Below are 18,314 nucleotides of genomic sequence, written 5' to 3' on the forward strand. Positions count from 1 at the left end.
GATTTATATCTGTGTTATTTGACTTCTAAGTGTTGCACGACAGTAAACTCCTTTATGGCATGGTTACTAGGATACAGAGCCGCGATCCCGCCTCTTTTCCCCAGAAACGCGCTCCTATTCGTCAATGTCTCTGCGACGTAAATGAGTGGCACACTGGCAGCTGGCTGCAACAACGAAGTGAAAGTGAACCAATAACCCGACGATAACAGTTGAAGTCATATCTGCCTTGTGAATACACTGTTGTCCTCTACAACCTATTAAAATTCCGTAAGGCTTCGTTCGCAGATGTTTCACACAAAACTGGACATGTAAGTTGTGTTTCTTTGTTAAAATGCAGACATTACTGCTTGTCAGAGGTTGAATTAGGGCTATCTACCAGAATCGGTGCTAGCTAATATTAGCTAACGTTTAGATTTGTAGCCAATAAATGCTAAGTTAGCTCAGGATGATGACTTGGGATTTTGTCCTGTTCGCATCAGCTTCTGACGTAACCCCTCTGAAAGAAATGTCGCGACTTTGGCGTTATAGAAGAGCAAGTTTTTCTAGATGTATTACTAAAAGTATAATGCAGTTAGGTTTCTATTTTAGTTAGCTTATTTTAGCTTTCTGGAATCTGTCAGGAGCATCACGTCTGTAAGACTTGCTGTTGTACGTGAATAGGTTTGTTACTTCAAAACCAATATCAGGGGTATATAATTGATCTCGTTTAAATCTGAGACCACAACGAGATGCCTTACTTCATTGATCGACCATGTGGACGAAACAAAGTCTAGAAAAACATCTGTAGTTGCACTTCTGCTTGTACCAAAGGTCTGGGTGTAGTTTCACAACAAGACCACACCTCATGGGTAAAAAGCTCTGTGTACAGCCAAATGTTAGTCCAGTGACTCCAGAAACCCACTTGACTTGTTTTGGTTATATTTTAAAGGTATGATATTTCAACTTCTTCGCCTCATCATTATTTTCCTTATTCTGAAAATATATTATTATTATTGGGCTGAGGAATTCACCTGTAGGACACACTATTTTTTTTCTTTTTTTTCATGGTCAAACATGACAAGAAATGTTAGCTTCAAACTCATCTTTATCTCTGTTGATCGAGCAACATAAGGTTGATTTTTGTGTTTCATCTTGTGTGACTTTAACTCATAAAAAGCTTGCTGATAAACTAAAAACTGTCCAAAACCTTTTCATTTAACATGTAAGTGTTTTGCTTCTTTCTCAAGCAGTTAATGGTGACTCATCTCGTCAGATCCACCAAAGATGGATGAAGAGATGAATTCTCAGAGAAGGTAAAGCCACCGTGGTAGAGCACATTTAAATGATAGTGCCTCTTATGATTTGATCTTGAAATACTTAAAAGTGAGGACTGTGTACATAATAAAAAGGAAAGATGCCTTCATGTGATTATTAAGTGGGCTTTCGTTATGTTTTTCTCTTTGTTACAGTGAGACTGCTGAAGACAATCCACTACATGTGAACAGTGATGTTCCAAAAGCTGAATTATCGGATACACAAGATGAACTCTGCTGTGCAACAGAAAAGTGTGACACCTCAAAAGACTGTGTGCCAACTGAGAACACACAGGATGATGTAGCATCACAGAACTTGATGGACTGTGGGCCTGGACTTGGGCTCGATGAATCTGTTCCTGACGACAGCAAAAGTGATGCAGCTAACACACACTGTTCTAATGGACAGAAATCCAAGAGGCCCAGCTCACCTGGCCCTCACCCTGCTAAAGAGACCTGTGTCACTGCAAACTTTCCAAATCCCAAACCCACCCTCTGTCTTAGCATTAGTCCCAGAAAGGGTGGAAGTACACCCAGTGATGTAGAGATGTTGAGTCCAAACAGTCCTGTCTGTAAAACCCTGCCGATAAACAACACTGCTGACAAGGAGTGTGATGGCAGTGCTTGTGGGGAGGACTCTGATTTTGCTAAGGCTCAGGTAAAGGAATCTCAACAGTCTGTCAAAGGCTCTGAAACTGAATGTTTGGCCAAAGAAAGAGTCCATGTGGTTGCCATGGGAGCTCAGGATGCAGAGGTGGCAGAGTGCAGTGCCTCCTCTGACATGAGCCAGGACTTAACTGACAGTCAGCCAGGTGGAATTTGTGAAAGGTACTCAAAAACATTTTCACTTCTCTGTGCCATGTTTTGCCCTTTGTGAGAAGTGAAGCCTCTTACCTGATGTGCATTTAACCCATTCTGCCCTGTACAAAGTTTGATCATCTGTTTTCTTTGCAGCGTGTCCTTCGCGTTACGTCACATGGACAAAACATGGCTGGGGACGCCCATAGATGAGCTGAACAGAATGCCCCAGTGTGCCCCCCCTCTGACTCACCTAAAACCAGCGGCCAACCACACTGTTGCAGTAAGGGTGAGTCACAGCTTCTTCTTCTCTATGGCGAGAAACATGCAAGATGACTGAGCTTTGTGTGATGGGTTTACACTTTGTTTTAGGGAGAAAGAACCAGAAAGGAAACATGGGAGAGTGAATGTCAGGAGGATTGTTTGGATACAGACAGTGAGAGTGAAGAAAAGGGAGGCAGTTCTCTGTGAGCCCCTCAGGGCCTCATGTCAGTAAAGCTCCTATCAGACTGGGTTTTCTACTTGTAGTCCCACAGGAACACTGTCAGTGCTGCTGTGGAAATACAACTGACTCCAATCACAAGTGACCACTGCGACCCAAATTAGACAACAGGAATACTGATTTCTTAATTACTGTTTAAAAAAAACATTAAATCTCTGCTTTTAAGTCAGCTTTCATATGCTAAGACAGCCAGAAAAGGAACATGCGTCAAGCTCAGATATTCCACGATTTTCTGTCAAGAGAAGACGCTTTAGAGCATCTGTTTATTTACCTTTTGAAGAAGTAATACATGTGAAAAGAAGTTGTGTTTCAATATGAGGCCTTTGTGCCACCTCCCCCCATTACAGACAGACCTTCTCAGAGAGGGAGAGTTTCCTGTCCCCTATCCCACCAAGTTCAAAGATGCATGGGATGATGTTAACGTGAAGATGCCCTGCTCCGACAAGAATCTCTTTCCTATGGAGACTGAGGTAAAGTGCCTTGGTATTCCAGCTTTGCCTGCTCATTAAAGCAAGTAAACAATACTGAACAAAAAGAAAATGTATCCAAAGCAATACCACATAATGTTTCATATTTGATGTCTTGCAGGATGGAAGTAGTGTCCAAAGTCGATGGGAGCTGATCCACACTGCCCTGCGAGGATGGTTCAAGAGTTCTCTGGATGTGAGGGTAAGACAGGAAGTCTGAATTAGGTTAACGCTAAGATTTTAATAAGATAAGATTTAATAAGAAATACTCAGCATTAAAAACAGGTTTCATATAAATTAGCCTGGGTTCTTGGTTTAAAATTTCATCTGGTTAACAGACAGAAAACTACAAAGAAATAAACAACTTAATTAATGCCACAGTTTAGTCTGGTTATTTTTCAAAGTTCAAACATCTGTTCCCATCTTTTCTTTTTTTGTGCTCTTTTTTAAGTTGCACACAAAATTCTCTAAATCAATGCTCTTAAATAGAGAAGTTGGAGGGAAAATTCTTTGAGTTTAGTTGTATCATTATTGAAGAGTTTTTTTTCTCTCAGTTTTCACTACGGTGTGAGACTGATGAAACCAGGGTTAAAAATACTACAAGTTACCTGCACTATATTGAAATCACTTTACCAGCGTGGCTTTGTTATAGGAGAAAGTCTGCTCCCATGTTCCTACAGAATATTTTCAAATATACAAAACATGTTCCATTTAAGACCACAAGATGGCAGAGTTGGCAACAATTTTAATCAAGCCAGGTCTTGTATTAGAGAGATGCTTGTGGTCTGTGATTTTAAACATTTGTGTATTGAATCTGCTTTTAAACCACCACAATTAAACTTTATGAGTCTGTCAGGATAAATTATTATCTGTAAATGACTTATTATTCTCTTTTCAGGATGCAATACTGCGATACAACACAGCGCATGCAAAGAAATGGGACTTCACTGCCCTGAACCTCCTGTGCACAGACGTAAGTTCCCAAAAACACCAACTGTTGACACTTTTATATATACAATATTGAAGGGACATTTGCACCGCTTCCCTTAAACCCCTGGTCTACTGTAATGGCCTGTACACAGATTAATACTAAGAAACACAGACTAATGTTTTGTTTTGCTCATTAACTGGCTATCTGTAATTAAGAAGAACTGACTAGTGAGTAAACAGCTCATCAGTGTCAAAGAAGCAGTGGTTTGTTTCACACCTCTGACAGCCTCTGTGAACTTCCAGGTAAACAGCAGCAGTGTTTGTGAAACTCGCCACGATTAATGATGTTTTTGAAACTCACCGCAGTGAAGAATGAAGCTAAAGCTGTTATTCAACATGAGTTGTTATTGCAAAGGGAGACTGCTTTTCTCTGTTTGGCTGCCAGTCCGTCAGTGTGTGTGGTCCCCTCCCAGTACCTGGGAGTCCCTCAGGACTAAACAGGCATCATACAGTTAGGACAGATGAGCAGCAAGCATGGCGGCAGCAGCTGCTGCAGGTGAACCAGGGGAATGTGTTTCCTTTTTTTCCTCTGTCTTCCTTCTCGTTTACTGCTAACAATTCTTATCCTCAGCTCAGACAGTTAAGGTCTTTAATTACAGAGAATTAAAGACCTCGGAGAGAAACTTCATCTTCCCACGTGGTGTTAATCTTTACCTGTTTTTTATTGCAGCGATTCCTTTCTTAAATCTTGTTGTTCGCATGGTTAGCAGTCAACTCTGGAGCAAGTGTGCAGATGCTTGTATAGATAGTAAACTATTTTATTTATAGATTTTTTTTACTTTGAAAATGAAATCTATTATAAAGAGAACCATTCTGATGTCAAATTAAAATAATTTGAATTAAAAACTTTGCCCCTAACTAAAAGCAGAAGCTGCAAAAGATACTACTTATTCAAAACTTACAAATAAGTATTCCTGTATACACAAGTTTACATTCATGCATGTGAACAAAGCTAGAGTTCATGGACATTGTGATATGATAAAGAATAAATAAAAAGCACTGACAGGTACTCAGTGATCATGATGAGACAACCGTTTCTCGAGGAAATGCTCAAACTCGCTAAAGGAAACAGGGTAAAGGTTTCCTCCATCTCCAGAATTTATGATTGAGGTCATACGCTGGTTTTCCCAGAAGGAGAAGAGCTGCAACCTGTGATATCATGCGCTACTCAGCAGACCATCGCTCCAAGATATACTTGTATTGATCGAAACAGAAGCAGCAATGACAGATATTTCAAATTTATATTATAAATAATCTTAACGAGACATGAACCGATAGAACGGAGCCGATTTCCCTAATTTTGGGGGATCGGTGATCGGCCCATCCTTACATATAACCCCCCAAAGGTCTGACAGGAAGCCATTGTTGCTTTTTGCTCAGAGACAAAGATTGTATTGTTTCACAGGTATTGTTCAATGATTTTCAATAAAATAAGATTGAAACATTGAAGGTATACGCTGTCAGTTATACAAAATAAAGATTGGTATCGGCAGGTCAGGCTTTTTAAAGATCTGTAATCGGCCAGAAAATTAAGATGGATGCACTCCTAATCCTAACAGTGAATTAAGTTTGGTGGCAAGATGTAAACTTGAGAATATCTCTTTGCATCTTTTCCCAGTCTTCAGCCTTACAGGTTTCCTCTGTCGTATGCACTCACAGATGAGTCGAAACATGAAGATACTACTTTCCAGCCATTTAGCAGAAAAGCAATTCCAGCTTTATTTAGAAAACTAAGCTTATTATGAAATCCTTTCCCATTTGCATGTCTTAGTGGAGGGCATTATGAATAAGATAATTAACTTAATGGAGCTTTTACATTTAAGTAACAAACATTTTACATTTGTTACAATTGACTTTTCAGACTGATGTTTGTTCATTCTCGTCATTGATTACTCTGCTAAATCCAGACCACTCCGAAACGTCCTCTTTTTCTCCGTCACTAAAATAATTTTGCAGAGTAAAGTAGAAAGCTCAGTAGATCAATAGCTGCCTGAGACTTTTATAGCTTTATCCAATTTAATTAAAAGCTCCCATTAAATCTGCAATGGATGCTAAGTGAAGCCAGCCAGACACTCACTCTTTCCTGCTGAGGAATGGAGCGATGTCAGGCCGGGTCTGGAGAAAAAGGAAAGTCACGGTTTGGAAAATGTTAAACAAGTATCTGAAAAAGTGATGTAGGATTTTAACACTTTTAGAGATAAAAATAACCTCAGCTGTGGTTGCTTGAGGTCATTTATGTTTATTATGTTTCTATGAGTTGATGCTGGATGAAATTTCAGAAATTCACACTAACATACAGAGCAGGAATGATTAACAGCTGCGACTGCACGGCAGACACGCACCATCTTAAGAGACTCATCAACCATATAGTCAGAGCTGTCAGGACATTCTTTGAGCCTATATTCAAGTCATAAAATCGTTTCTTCTGCTTGTACCTTTTGATTTAATCAATGCTCCTCTTTTGCTTTAGTTTGAAGCAAGTTTGAGTTTTAACCGCAGCGCTCCTTAGCCAAAAACTCCTAATTAAATCTGGAGCAGCGTTTGTGCAGCGCCGTGGTAATTGTCAAGAGGTACGCTGCCCCTGGGCCGGTGATTGACACTCTGTGCGGCGTGTAATAGCCACAGGAGGGGAAAAGAGAGTTATCCAAATTAGGGCATGTCTGTAAATTGTCTTCTCCCCTGCTAAATGAAACTGTCACAGTGTCACCTTCTGATGAATGTGTGAGGGCCGAGCAGGAAAGCAGTCCAGGAGTAAACACAGCTGATGGTCCAATAGTAGATTTAGCAGCAGGGAAACAAGATGCCCTGTCTCTCGCAGTTTGGGCTTAGTCACTCATTTCCTTTTCTTAATCTCCCCCGTTGGTTTTTTTTAAGCTTTTATTGAAATTTGTGAGGACAATTGCCATTTTTGCATCTGTATGAGTGACATATACATGCATTTTAGAATTGTAAATTTTAAAATTAAAACAGCTCATCTTCTTTCCCATGAAGTAGGGGTTGGGCCGCACCCTACAGAAATAAAAAATCTTTTTCTATTCTTTTTCTCACCATTTTTTTTTTTGAGCCAGTTATTGCATTTTGAAGATAAGAGGGATAGGATTGTTTCTCTTCTGTCAGAAAACATAGGACTCCTGCTTTTTCTGCAAGCTAGTATTGTCTGAAAGTTTCTCATTGGAGCTATTATTTATTTTTTTAAAGTTTGTTTTGATACTTGATTTTGATGCAACAGTTGGAGAGAGGCAGGCAGAAAGAGGAGTGATATGCACCAAATAATGCTGGGACAACAAATCAATCTTACCACCTGTGCACTGAGGACAGTAGCTTCTGAATGTTGGGAGGGGCTCCTCTACCAACTGAGCCAAACTGGTGCCCAACTGGAGCTTTCATTGATTTGGAAAGAACTATGAATTCTGATCCAATTAGGTTCACCAGATTCAACACAAAAACTGCCCGCCTTTAGCTTTGATTACATCATGCATTTGCTTTGGCATTGTTTCGATAAGCTTCTGCAATGTCACAAGATTTATTTCCATCCAGCGCTGCATTAATTCTTCACCAAGATCTTACATTGATGATGGTAGTCTGACCACTGTCAGTCAGCAATCAGTGAGGCTTACTTGAAAAAAAAGGGTGTTAATTTGCTAGGAAGCATAAAGATTGGACTCTGGAGTGATGGAAGAAGGTCATGTGGTCTGATGAGTCCAGATTGACCCTGTTCCAGAGTGATGGGCCATCAGGGTAAGAAGAGAGGCTGATGAAGTGATCACCCATCATGCCTAGCGCCTACTATCCAAACCTGCTGCTGCTCAAAGAATGAGGTCAGCTGACTACCTGTATATACTGAATGATCAGGTTAATCCAACAATTATTTTTTCTTCCCTGATGGCATGGCTATATTCCAGATTGACAGTGCCAGGATTCATCGGGCTCAAATTGTGAAGGAGTGGTTCAGGGAGCATGAGACATAATTTTCACACATGGATTGGCCACCACATAGTCCAGACCTTAACCCCATTGGGACTCTTTGGGATGTGCTGGAGAAGGATATGCGCAGCGCTCAGACTCTGCCATCATCAATGAAGATCTTGGTGAAAAATTAATGCAACACTGGATGGAAATAAATCTTGTGACATTGCAGAAGCTTATTGAAACAATGCCAAAGCGAATGCATGTGGTAATTAAAGCTGAAAGCAGTCCAACAAAATATTAGAGTGTGTGACCTTTTTGAGTGGCAACTTTTTTTGTGGCTAGGCAGTGAATAAATGCAAGAGTAGAAACATTTCTTTAAAAAACATTTTTTACTTTAAAAAAATATTCCTGTGTCAGTTAAAAAAATAAACAACTTCACTCAAGACAAAAACATGAAATCAAGATGTGTCCGTCTTCAGCTGCCAGAAAGTGAAAATAACTTGTAGAGACTAGAATGGATGGAAAGTCAGAGTCTAATCGATCATTAGCCTGTGTGGCATTAAATCCACTTAGTCCTTATGAAGCGCCCTCTGTCATCAGTATTTATGTGAAAGGTGTAGTTAACTGTGGGTTTGTAACAGTTGTGGCCAGCTGCTGTAGCTGTGGAAAAAGCTGAAGGATCATCTTTCTGCCCTCATCCTGCCGCATCACCAACCACCATCTATTAGTCCCACAGGAGCGCTTTATGATGTCTGCCAGCTCATTACTTCTGACAGCATTTAGTCAGACCTGCTCTGCAGGATATAAACGCCCTCCTCGGCCAAATCACCCACCAAAGACTTCCTGCTGGAAATCACCCTGCCACTCTCTCCTCCATTGGTCATTTGCATTTGCTCCAGAAGGTCCATTTAATCAGCACAAGCTCCTCTGCTTACCTTGATAGAGTAAGGCGAGTGATTGATGGCAGTGACATTCGAAGCCAATACACTCATAAGTGATTGCGTTGTAAATCTGCGTCTATGATGGAATAACTGGGTGTTTATTTTGGAGGGAATTGCAGATGGATGCTGAGGTAAGCTACAGGCTGAAGTATGGATGCCTGGGTCGTGTCAGGCTCACTCACAGATTGATGGTAAATTCTTCTGAAACAGCCTCTGTGTAGTGAGAAGCTCTGCTAAGCTTCTATTTCTTCTGTTACTTCAGAAGTGTTGGGATTATTGATACCTGAGGAGTGGGAGCCCATACTAAAAAAAACAACAATCAACTTCAGCTGATACTGACGCTTCTTGTTGGAATTGAGAGGTAGAGCATCCTCCCTTAGATATTAGCTACTCGTGTGGGGTCGTGACCTCAGGCTTCCTGTTATTAAACCATCAAAACATTTTCATCCAGTCATCGGCTGCTCCTCAAAGCTTTCTAGGCTTTTCTGTCCGTTTGTCTTTAACTTTAGTAAAGGGTTTCATAAATAACCAAAGACTCTATTTTTGAGCACATCAGCACCACATCGTTTAAGAATCAGGATACTGAATCAGTTGTGCAAGGAACTGACTCTAATTGGCCACTAACAAACTTAGCTAAACAATAAATTGTCCCACAATTATTGATGATAAATGATATTATTGACAATATTATTCTGAAACCAAATAAACCACTAATATATTATAATATATTAGAATAATGCAAAACACCCCTTTAAATGCAATAAACCTCAATTTCTTGTGAGTATTTTTTACTATAGTAATTTAAGATTAAGATTTAATATTTTTTAAAATATCCAAATAAAACAGACAAAAAATAATAAAATAAAATGAACTCTCAGTCAAAAATTGCACTTGAATAAAAAACTGTTAAAGTGCAGCATATCTTTTATGATGTTGCAAACAACACTTTCTGTGTCTATATTAATTCTCACTCATCCAGGTTATAATTATGAACGCTCCAAACCAAGGCAACTGGACTGTTTAGAGTTCGAAGACATTTTACGTTGCTCATTTGGTTTGAAGCTGAAATATTTCTTCAATGGTGCTGTTGCGTTTTGCTTTACATTCATCTTTTTCCCTCCTAATTTCTACGTTAACCTGCGTTGCCCCTGACGAGCTCATGAGGCTCACTTGCTGGGCCCCATGCTAGCAGCCCCGCCCCCTCCCAGAGACAAAGATTTTGGATGACTGACAATAGGTTTCACTCTCTTCATTCCTCTATGGGACAAACGTGCCCAGGTGATGAGAGCGATGCACAGGGTGGAACCTCTTGACATCCAGTAGGTTGGGGGCAAGAGACGAGGAAAACAAACAAACAAAGTTAATTTCATCGCACAATTAATTGATTTAGTGACTATCGTCCCAGGCCTAACTCTACTCAAAAGATGAGGATGATCAGCAGCCTATGCTGTTGAGTTTATTTTAGGCAGCTAACTGCTCGTCTGATATCTCCCCGTTTGTTATTTGACGTATAAATTGACCACAGCCGACTCCTTTGTCATTAAGTTGCAACTTTAATCTGCTAACATTGGGACTTCATTCTTGTTCATTATTCATCTGTTTTTGTTGATTCTCTTTGCGGCCCTGATACTGGGAGGTACACGTGGTAGTGGTGTTCCCAACCAGTAATTCGGTTTCTGGTTGCAATAAACTCACCAGCAAGCAAAGTGACAGATGAAGTGTGCTCCTTAATGGAGGCTCATAGAGCAGTGTTCCTCAAAGTGGGGTCCCGAGAACCATAGCTAGTCGGTCCATGGATACTTTCAGAAATGCTTTTAAAAGTGTGCTATATCATTGAAAAAGCATATTAACCAACTGGGATCTCTTGCACCAATAATTAGCTATTTTTTTTAAATGACCCTGCCCACTTTAGCTTTGTGCCACAAGATTAATTCTCATATGATCCTGACATGTTTATCACTTCATAATGCCCAACAAAAGAAAAACAAAAAACAAACTCAAAACAAAATATATCTTGATGCAGTGGCGTGCACAGATTTTCAAAGGGCATGGGGCAAAAACAAAAAAGGCACATGTAGCACACGTTTTTGCCACCCAAGAGAGCAGTTAAGTGTGTTTTGCCAACTAGGAGGGCACTTTCACACACGTTTTGGCTCACTTCAGCGGGTGTTTTTCAACAACTGGGCCATGAGAGGGGTGACTGCCTCCTAGGTACCCTTTACTCAAAGTTTACAAAATGAATTGCTTGGAAAGTATCAAAGTAGCCTAATTCCATTGTTGCAAAAAATGACATAGAACATTATTACAAAATATTAATATCAAGCTAGTCATTGTTATGATAACGAGGGGGTCCTTCGAGAAATGTCTAACTTGAAAGGGGTCCATGGTCTAAAAAATTTGAGAACCTCTGTAATAGAATAATAATTTTTCCCGTGTCTCTTTTCTCCCCTTCTCCTTCACTCTAGTGTCTTGAGCTTTGTGAGGTACGACACCTGTTGGAGGTTGTTCTACCTGGAATGGTTGAACTGGCACTCAGCGCTCCTCGCCTCTGCACCACGGTGAGTAAAATGCTCAGAGTGTATGTGTAGATGGATTTGTGGGTCTAAAGAAGAGGAGGTCAGCGGTTTTCAAGTATTATGTTGAAGTACTTACGTGCAGTCAGTAGTTGAGAGATCAGGGTGAGACGATGAGTGTTTTACAAGATGAGCTCTGCTAGATAATGAATTTGCTCTTTTGGTCCATTTCAGGAAGTGCTTCATTAGAAAAGAGCCAAGAGAGGAGCGGTGTATCTTATGTTTTGTCAGTCATCCTTTTGATGAGCTGTGCTTATGGAATTAAAAATTCTTTTTCTTAGGAATTAAACCAACCAATCCTCTTATAATATACTTTAAAATACCAGAAACAGGGACCGATAAACCCTCCATTACATTGCTGAGGCCTCTTGTATTCCCAGCAAATGGAGCTAATCCATGTCACATATACTTTAAATGTCAGCCCCATTTGTCTTCATTTAAGTTCTCTGACGTCAATTAAATCAATGCAAGAATCCCAAGATTTGTACCTCTGCAATTCACTTACCTTTTTCAGAGTCCGCAGTTTAATTTGATATTTCAGCTACCTCTCTAGGCAGGATGGGAAAATCCCTCAAGTTGTTACAGGAGACAGAAACCAGGGGCTGACAGTCAAGCATGCTCAGGGTGAACTAAAGGAGGGGATTTCTGCTCCACATTTCACCCCACCATCATTTTTTCGCACCTGGATAATGAAGCTTTCTGACTCACAGCCCTGTTTTGCAGTATTAAGCGTCAAGGCTGATGTTTACGTGTGTGTTATTAGTGCTGGTATTGATCTGCTAACAGGGCAGCCTTGGGAGGCTCTTTAGCCCTAATCAGTGAAGATGGATAGTCCCTCCGTGTAAGTGTGTGAGTGTGTGTGTGTAAGTGAGCAAACCTAGGGGAGAGCAAGAAAACCAGGACCTTAATTACTACCACCCATTTTCCTAATGGAACCCTCCTTGTCTCCTCTGCTCGCTAGATTGCTAAACTAATTATCTCCCCTTATTTGCCCTCAGATGTACAACACAGCACCAACACACTCTTGTGTGTTTCTTCTGCGTCTCTTTGTCCCCCACGTTTCCCATTCTCATTTCTCTCTGCTGATTTGTCTCTGTTTGAATTTTTCTCTCTGTAGCCAATCCCCCTGCTGAAGTCAAGGATCAACTACTCCCTGACTCTGTCTCAGGAGCAAATAGCCTGTCTTCTGGCCAATGCCTTCTTCTGCACTTTCCCCCGACGCAACTCCCGAAAGTCAGAGTACTGCAATTACCCTGAGATCAACTTCAACAGGTAAAGGCACCGAATCTCACTCAGATAACGGTGAGACTCAAAACAATGGTCAGTAACTCTCAGGGGTAATCTACAGAGCAGAAGACTTCTTTTGTGAGTTGTGACCTTTCCAGGAAAGAGTCTTAGATGTAAATTTAGATCTTGAGTTTTGTTTCTGCTTGCTGGGAGCATCATTTTGCTTTTTATCTGCTCTTAAAGATAGGAAAGGATAAAGCATGTCACAGATTTATTGGTATAAAAACAGTCAGGATCTCTACCAAGAAATTAGACACGTTTATTTCCAGAAAAATGTCAAAAAACTCTTGAAAATATTGAATGCTTCTGTGTTAATCATCAGGAAGCTAAACTGATTTCCATAAGGGGGCACTACTGCCTTGAAAACCCCACTTACCTGAGTCCTGTTACTTTTCTTTTGTCCTTATTTATTGTATGTTGAGCATGTTTACACGCAGCAACACTAAAATTTCACGTTTGGCTCACAGCTTGGTGAACCTGCTGATAAATCCGGCTGTTAAACAGCTCTTGCTTTCAGCATGTCATGTCTTTTATTACCAGAGAGCATATTTATTTGTTATTTACGGGTAGTTCTGGGACCACATTGTGTGCTGTCACCTTGCAGACCAGGGGGTGGGACTGTGAGCTGGATATCTCATCAAGCTCCATGTTTTTTGTCGTGTCTTCCTGTGTGGGAGGGAGCTTCAGAGTGGGAGTCTTAAATTGATGTTCTCTGTTTCTACCTACTCAGAAGTAGTGGTCTGTTAAGGAAGCTCAGGATGGCTAATTGAAACAAATTGACTGATAGATTTTGTTAAACAGCACACCTGTCTTCCTGTCGTGGCGGCTTCTCACAATCTTGAGGTGTCAGAATTTTTGTGATGCATGAACGCTGTTAGGTCTAAGTTTGTTGCTCTCATACATCTTTGCAGAACTTACTTCTTCAGTGGTCTCTAAAGGTCAGCTTATTCCACACTGAAGGAAAAAGTAACCATTGATCCCATCTTGTCTTTTTTCTGCTTATGAAATTTTATGACCATCAGCAGATGTCTCACTCAATCTAACAGACATTCAACATATTTTATTTATTTTTATAACAGCTGACAAGCTTGTTACAAAGTTGAGATGTGCTGTTTGGATAAGCTGGGTTGGGTAATGGAATCAAGATGATTTATATAAGAGCTAGCTCTGTTATCACATTTGTGGCCTAAGGCAGCTCTCCACACACTGGACATACTCAAGGTATCATCTCAACTCTGTTTTTCCTCTGTTGTTTGAGGCACCGCCCTCTCATTTATTGTTTGTGTAACAACTTTATGTGTTTTTCCTTGACACATAGAAGACAGGTTTGGTGGAACTTGGAGAATACTGCCCACACCATAAACTGGAGATACCAAGACTGCATAGCTATAGTCTTAGAAATAGAAATGTTGTTGAGCTTTGAACCTGTTTTTTTTTTTTTTTTTTTTTTTTTAAAGGCCCAAATGTTAGGGCTGGGACCATAGACTGTTAAAAAAAAAAAATGGAAAAAAATGGACATCGTCTTGCTCAGCTCAAAGTGAGGTCTCAACAAAAACTGCTCCCCCTGGTGGCTGGCTGCAGTATAGGTCAAAAACTCAGTCTCCCCAGTCATTCCAGATGAGCTGTGGTCAAACTTTAAAAGATTAATGCACCTCACACAAATGTTTCTCACGTCTGATTTTTATGTTATTTGAAGATATCGTGTGGGTACCTTGTATCCAAGTGCTCTTTTTTCTAAAAAGTTTTGTTTTCATTAGTTAGAAGAGGTTAAAAACAAGCTTTCACCCCACATTTAACTATGATTGACAGCTGAGGTTCTTGTGTATGTTTTTTTAAGGGATTGTAAAATATGTATATATATGAAAAAAAAGATTATTATTTATTTATTTTTTACTCTATTATAATTTCTGGGGTGCCGATTCAATTTAAATTGCGATTCTTTGATATTTACATTTTTTGCAATTTTTAGTTTGCTTTTTAACATCAGACCATGTGAAAAAGTTAAAGAGGCTAATGTCTCCAGATTATATCAGGAGCCATATTTTCCCATAAAATGCATATCACGTGAGTCAGAGAGAAACATTTCACCCTCTGCTGGAGAAAAGTGTAAATTAAGAAATTAAGAATTTGGATTAAAAAAAAAAAACAATTTTTTGACAAAGAATCCCGGTTTTGATATTGTCAAACAAAAGAGAATCCTGATAATTGTATTTTGATTTTTTTCTCCCACCCCTACCAGATGTCATAAACCGGGGGAAAGAAAAATTATTCATCTGAGTTGATTATCACGTCAACTCATAGAAATTATTTTTAACAAGTTTTAAATCTTCCCCAAGTTTTAAATCTTCCCCAAAACAGCAGGATTTCTTTTGATATAATAATGATCCAGTAAAGTAGAATGTGGCCACCTGTGATTGACAGGTAGGTGCAACAACAGCCTGTCATCAAGAAAAGAAACTTAACAACATGTGTCCCATCTGTCCTCCCAGTATGGTCGTTTCTGATTCAAGAAACAATGCAGCTGCACTGGAAATGCTTTTAAAAGGGACCCACAGTTTTGTGACATCACAGTGTGTGTATGTCTACTGCTCTTATACAGTCACATATAAAAAAAATAGCTTTAAACCTGTGTTACTCTGGTATTCCTTGGAATCTCTGTGAGTCATCTGCTCTCCCTCGGGGGTCGATCATTTTATGAATCACAGAAACGGTCACATCAATGAGCGGTTTGGTACGTGTTTCCCTATTTTAGTGCTCTCATTTTATCTTGATCTTAATCGCTCTCTCACAATCAGTCATCTGAATAGCTGCACGATATCAGCCTCCACATCAAAACCTTAGTAACAGGCTAAGTGATGGGGCTTCTGTAATAATGTAAGCATCGATTCTGGTTGCAGGGCTGGCTCTTTCAGACCCATGGCAGCCAGTCCTGGCTCTGCTTTCACTATCAGTATTTCTGCCAGCAGCAAAATACAGGAAGGAGGACGAGGGGAAAAAAAAAACTCTTGGTTTTTCTGAGAAGATGAGACACGACAAGACAACCGGCGCAGTCTGAAACGGGGCTTGGATCGTTACTGTCCCTCCCTCTCCTCTTGTAATTGAGGGAGTTTCCGGCACTTTGCTTATCGTCTACTGTAGCGCTCTGTCTAAGACACGCACAGCAGCAAGCAATCTGCTGATTGCTGTTTTGGCAGAACTGTCAAGGTTTGTCCTCCGCTAAGTGATGGATAGATTGGAGGGGGAGGAAAGAAGGCAGACATATCTCTTCAGCTTGTGTTTTCTTCTTTTTGAGAAGATAATGACATAGGAAGCTGGTTTAACAGTTTAGTTAACAATAGAAGCTCATTATTGAGAAATAAAATCCCTGTTTTTGTTCCTAAACTGAGTCACCATGACAGGACCTACCTCACTGTGAAGACAAACCACTAATTGGTGAGGTAAAGCTGTCAAAAACAAGGTATCCTCCTGCACTTTATTCATTAAGTGGAGTTATGGTGAATACAAACCAAATAATTAATAGGACTTTCAATAAAAAAGAAATGTCTCAAATGTATTTTGTGGCTAAATCCTTCATAATTAGTTTCCTTCTGTCCCCAGCAAAGTGAGATTTGTTACAACTGGAAATCCACCTGTGTTATTTCATAGCCAGGCTGTCCTCCAGGGTGCATTAAGCTTAATTGACACCGACTAAAAGCACTGGGCATGGGGGGTTTACAGAGCTAGAGCAACGCCTTGTGTAAGGAATTAAAATTACTTAGGAAAATGCTTTTGGTGTGCAAGATTTTTCTTGAGTGAGTTATTATTTTTCCTTCTTGATGGACTTATTTCACATTTTTTTGTAAAATTCCTCCTTCTAGATTTATTTCTTAGCTTTTCTTGCCTAAAAAGTGTCAAGGGGAGGAGATGAATGCTGAGCTGTGATTAGTCATCAGTTGAAATCGCTATTAATGGAGGGAGAAAGTCAGTATGGGGTGATTTAAGCTCCCTATCCAATACATTCTCTTCTCTTCTCTCCTCCTCCTCCTCCTTCCATCCACCCTAGTTTTTATATCAACCACTGAGAACTGACACACAGCTCCAGGCAGTGCTATTGTGTGAAGGATGGAGGTAGATGGAAGAGATACCATACCAGTGTGAAGGCTTGACCTCCCTTATGACATGTCATAGCACGGTTGTTCATTGAGCCACAGATAATAACACAGTGTAACATGACCGCCTGTTCTCTGATGGAGAATAAACTGTTTTATTAAATATTAAAAGAACTGTATTTTATGCAATATGCTGATGAAGATTCAAATGTAAAAAGTTGCCCGGAAGAGTGATGTCATGTGAACTCACAGTCCTATTTTCTTCTCTTTTTCAGGTTATTTGAAGGCAATTCACACAGAAAAATTGAGAAATTAAAAACTCTGTTGTGTTATTTCAGGAGAGTTACAAAAACAAGTAAGTTTTCAAAAACTTCCACATGACATTTTTTGCGCAATGCTTGCTGTGCTTTTAGTTTTTACAAATTTCTAAACCATGATTTGTTTTATGTGTTTTTTGTTTTTTAAAGGGCCAAAGGGTCTCATCACTTTCACACGCCAAGTGCTGAACAATTCCCCAAACTGGGAAAGGTATTTCTCTTTGTTTCATTATTGCTTTTCTTTAATGTCTACCCAGAGATGTCACCTTTAAATATATATTTTCTTAATTGCATAGCATTTATCTGCCATGTTGGTTTGGAAAATAATACATTTTATTCGTAGAGGGTTTTTCAAGATACTCAAAGACGCTTTCCACAGGTTAATAATAAAAAAGCATATAAAATAACAGAAAATAAGACAGGAAGAAGCAAGAACAACAAAGTAAATTCAGAGGCAGTCAAACATTAAGAGCGTTTTTAAAAAGGTGGGTCTCGATTAGTTTTTTGAAAGTAGAGGTTGGGACAGGTACGGATGGAAAAGTATAGCAAAAATTATAGTGACATTAAAAAATCTTTCAAATTGCTTCAAAATGACATACAACATTTGTATAAAACAATTCATAAAAGTATTGGTGTCTGAATAAGCACTACTCCAAAATGTGAGCATTTAAAGATTTTCTTGAAAGTAGATCAAAAGCTTTGATTACAACCAACAGTGCACCACAAAATCAAAACGTAAGAAAAATTTGAAGGTCCATTAGTGTAAAGATGAAGCTTAGACCAAAGATTTATGCTGCTTCTCACAAAGCCTCAACAAACCTGCGAGACAGAATGTAAGTGAGATAGAGGTCAATTGTGAAAAGTTTCAGGATAAATACTGAAAAGCTACTTTTCCAGATTCCTGCATCATTCCAGGTCATGACACATTCGTTAAAGCAGAATCACTCTCTGATGAATCGCCAACATGATTTATTTTCTCCTCTTTTTACTCAAGTTCCCAGACTCGACTAACGCGCCTACATATCACCTGCAAGGGGACAATTGAAGATGATGGATATGGGATGTTGCAGGTAAGAGCCAAGTTGAGTTTCTTGTTTAAAATGTGGTCACAGTAATAATTTTTCCTACCAGTGCACCATATCATCATAAG

The 18,314-nt window shown here is 39.6% G+C and overlaps 1 protein-coding gene across 2 annotated transcripts in view; it reads left to right on the top strand.

Annotated features, from left to right (window-relative positions):
- Nucleotides 1-151: 151 nt before the first annotated feature.
- LOC141795606 (poly(ADP-ribose) glycohydrolase-like) overlaps nucleotides 152-18,314 on the top strand; it is a 29,978-nt gene continuing 11,815 nt past the window's right edge. Inside the window, exons 1-12 of one of the 2 annotated variants that reach the window (XM_074676560.1) lie at nucleotides 152-308; nucleotides 1,230-1,292; nucleotides 1,449-2,120; nucleotides 2,247-2,379; nucleotides 2,940-3,062; nucleotides 3,181-3,261; nucleotides 3,958-4,032; nucleotides 11,365-11,457; nucleotides 12,590-12,744; nucleotides 17,123-17,202; nucleotides 17,315-17,375; nucleotides 18,159-18,234. In XM_074676560.1, coding sequence (XP_074532661.1) covers nucleotides 1,264-1,292; nucleotides 1,449-2,120; nucleotides 2,247-2,379; nucleotides 2,940-3,062; nucleotides 3,181-3,261; nucleotides 3,958-4,032; nucleotides 11,365-11,457; nucleotides 12,590-12,744; nucleotides 17,123-17,202; nucleotides 17,315-17,375; nucleotides 18,159-18,234 — 1,578 coding nt within the window. In that variant the 5' untranslated portion in view covers nucleotides 152-308; nucleotides 1,230-1,263. Of the gene's footprint in view, nucleotides 309-1,226; nucleotides 1,293-1,448; nucleotides 2,121-2,246; nucleotides 2,380-2,939; nucleotides 3,063-3,180; nucleotides 3,262-3,957; nucleotides 4,033-11,364; nucleotides 11,458-12,589; nucleotides 12,745-17,122; nucleotides 17,203-17,314; nucleotides 17,376-18,158; nucleotides 18,235-18,314 lie in introns of both variants that reach the window. The other variant, XM_074676559.1, reaches the window with a different exon arrangement.

This window comes from Halichoeres trimaculatus, unplaced genomic scaffold (genome assembly GCF_033239565.1).
Source record: "Halichoeres trimaculatus isolate MK-OKI-2021-1 unplaced genomic scaffold, fHalTri1.1 fHalTri1_scaffold_8, whole genome shotgun sequence".
Lineage (NCBI taxonomy): Eukaryota > Metazoa > Chordata > Actinopteri > Labriformes > Labridae > Halichoeres > Halichoeres trimaculatus.